At 35.4% G+C, this 1,448-nt stretch overlaps 2 protein-coding genes across 2 annotated transcripts in view; one reads left to right on the top strand and one right to left on the bottom strand.

Moving 5' to 3' along the window:
- LOC105269112 (SEC14-like protein 2) overlaps positions 1–868 on the top strand; it is a 14,232-nt gene extending 13,364 nt beyond the window's left edge. Inside the window, exon 5 of the mRNA XM_011309118.1 lies at positions 2–868. Coding sequence (XP_011307420.1) covers positions 2–441 — 440 coding nt within the window. The 3' untranslated portion in view covers positions 442–868. The remainder of the gene's footprint in view (position 1) is intronic.
- A 102-nt stretch (positions 869–970) lies between these two features.
- The window catches only part of cl (thioredoxin domain-containing protein 17 clot), a 1,158-nt gene continuing 680 nt past the window's right edge, over positions 971–1,448 (bottom strand). Inside the window, exon 3 of the mRNA XM_011308984.1 lies at positions 971–1,148. Within this exon, the coding sequence (XP_011307286.1) occupies positions 995–1,148 (154 nt within the window). The 3' untranslated portion in view covers positions 971–994. The remainder of the gene's footprint in view (positions 1,149–1,448) is intronic.

Here is a 1,448-nt window from a genome sequence, read left to right as displayed (position 1 = left end):
CCCGACGGGAATCCCCGATTTCGATCGAAGATCTGTCAGGGTGGAAAAGTGCCTAAGGAGATGTACAAGAAGAATTTCGATCAGTCGAACGAGGACTTCACAACGGTGATCGTGAAGAAAGGGGACAAGATGAAAATTGATTTTGTACCGGAGAAACTGGGATCGATTCTCAGTTGGGAATTCAGATCCGAGAACCATGACATCAGATTTGGAGTCCTGAGGAGGGGAACGGGTGGTGAAAAGGTGGAGCTCATTCCAGTGCGCAGAGTTGCGGCTCATCAACTGGATGAGGTCGGTGTCCTGACCTGCGAGGAGCCTGGCACCTATTCCGTTGTCTTTGATAATTCCTACAGCCTCTTGAGGAACAAGAAGATTCACTACAATGTCAGACTGGCGGAGCCCACAGAGGGACTCCAGGAACTCGCGTTTCAGGATATCTAGGAATTTTTTTCTACGGAAGAAATTTAAAAAAACATTTTCAAAAATTTCTTACGCTCGAAATTGTCGTGTCTATCCCATGTCATTGTTTGTCTTAAAAGATACAATTGTTTCAGAGAATTTGAGAATGAAAATTCTAAATTTCATGAAGAAGGCGAATTGAATGTTAATTGAAATAATTGAATTTAAATTTGAATTTAAATATAAGAAACCAGCAGTTGTATTCGTTCTTCAAACAGATTTCCAGGTGAAGGATGAAATGTAATAATGAATTTAAATGCCGATGAATTTTTATTTCAAATGCGTTCGCATGTCATTCCATTATGTTAAATCATTGATGATTGCAGTGCAACTATCAATAATTGATTTCGATTAATTATGTTGTAAATATTGAATTATTACAAAATTGTAGGGAATAAATATTCTATATTGTGGAAGATAAAAAATGTTTTGATTGAAATATTTTATTTATTAATCCCAGAGGAGTTCCAATTTAATTTGGAGAGTATAAAATGGAAATGTATGCGATAAATATTACAAATCATTTTATTTTCTTCTAGTCATCATCAGTAAGGAGCATCTCGATGAGATCCACGTTAAGACACTGATCTCCTTCCAGACGTTTTTGAGTGCCCCATAATGACAATGTCGGTAAAACATTCAATTTCGTTTTTGAATTCGAGCGGAATGGACATTTGTGGTCTTTCCAGCTGAAAAAGGACAGATAATTATTTAAATATTCAAAAAACCATTTTCAGGGAAATCCTCATCTCTCGAAAAAATCGTAATCGATCGATCTGAAATTTTCCCCAGATATGCCTCCAAGTAATACCCATTTATAATTATTTTCTAATCAAAAAATGCAGTTTCACTCGAAAATTCCTATTGTCACATTTTTTTAAATTTGAATAACAATAAAAATGAAGACTGTATATTTTTTAACCGTCAATTTTATCAACCGTTCCTCGGAAATTTGTAAAAAACATGAGAAGATATCGGCAATAACTCCT

The sequence above is a fragment of the Fopius arisanus genome, unplaced genomic scaffold (assembly GCF_000806365.1).
Source record: "Fopius arisanus strain USDA-PBARC FA_bdor unplaced genomic scaffold, ASM80636v1 scaffold00064, whole genome shotgun sequence".
NCBI lineage: Eukaryota > Metazoa > Arthropoda > Insecta > Hymenoptera > Braconidae > Fopius > Fopius arisanus.
Note: the sequence above shows the minus strand (reverse complement) of the source record. Positions and strands in the feature narration are given on the sequence as shown.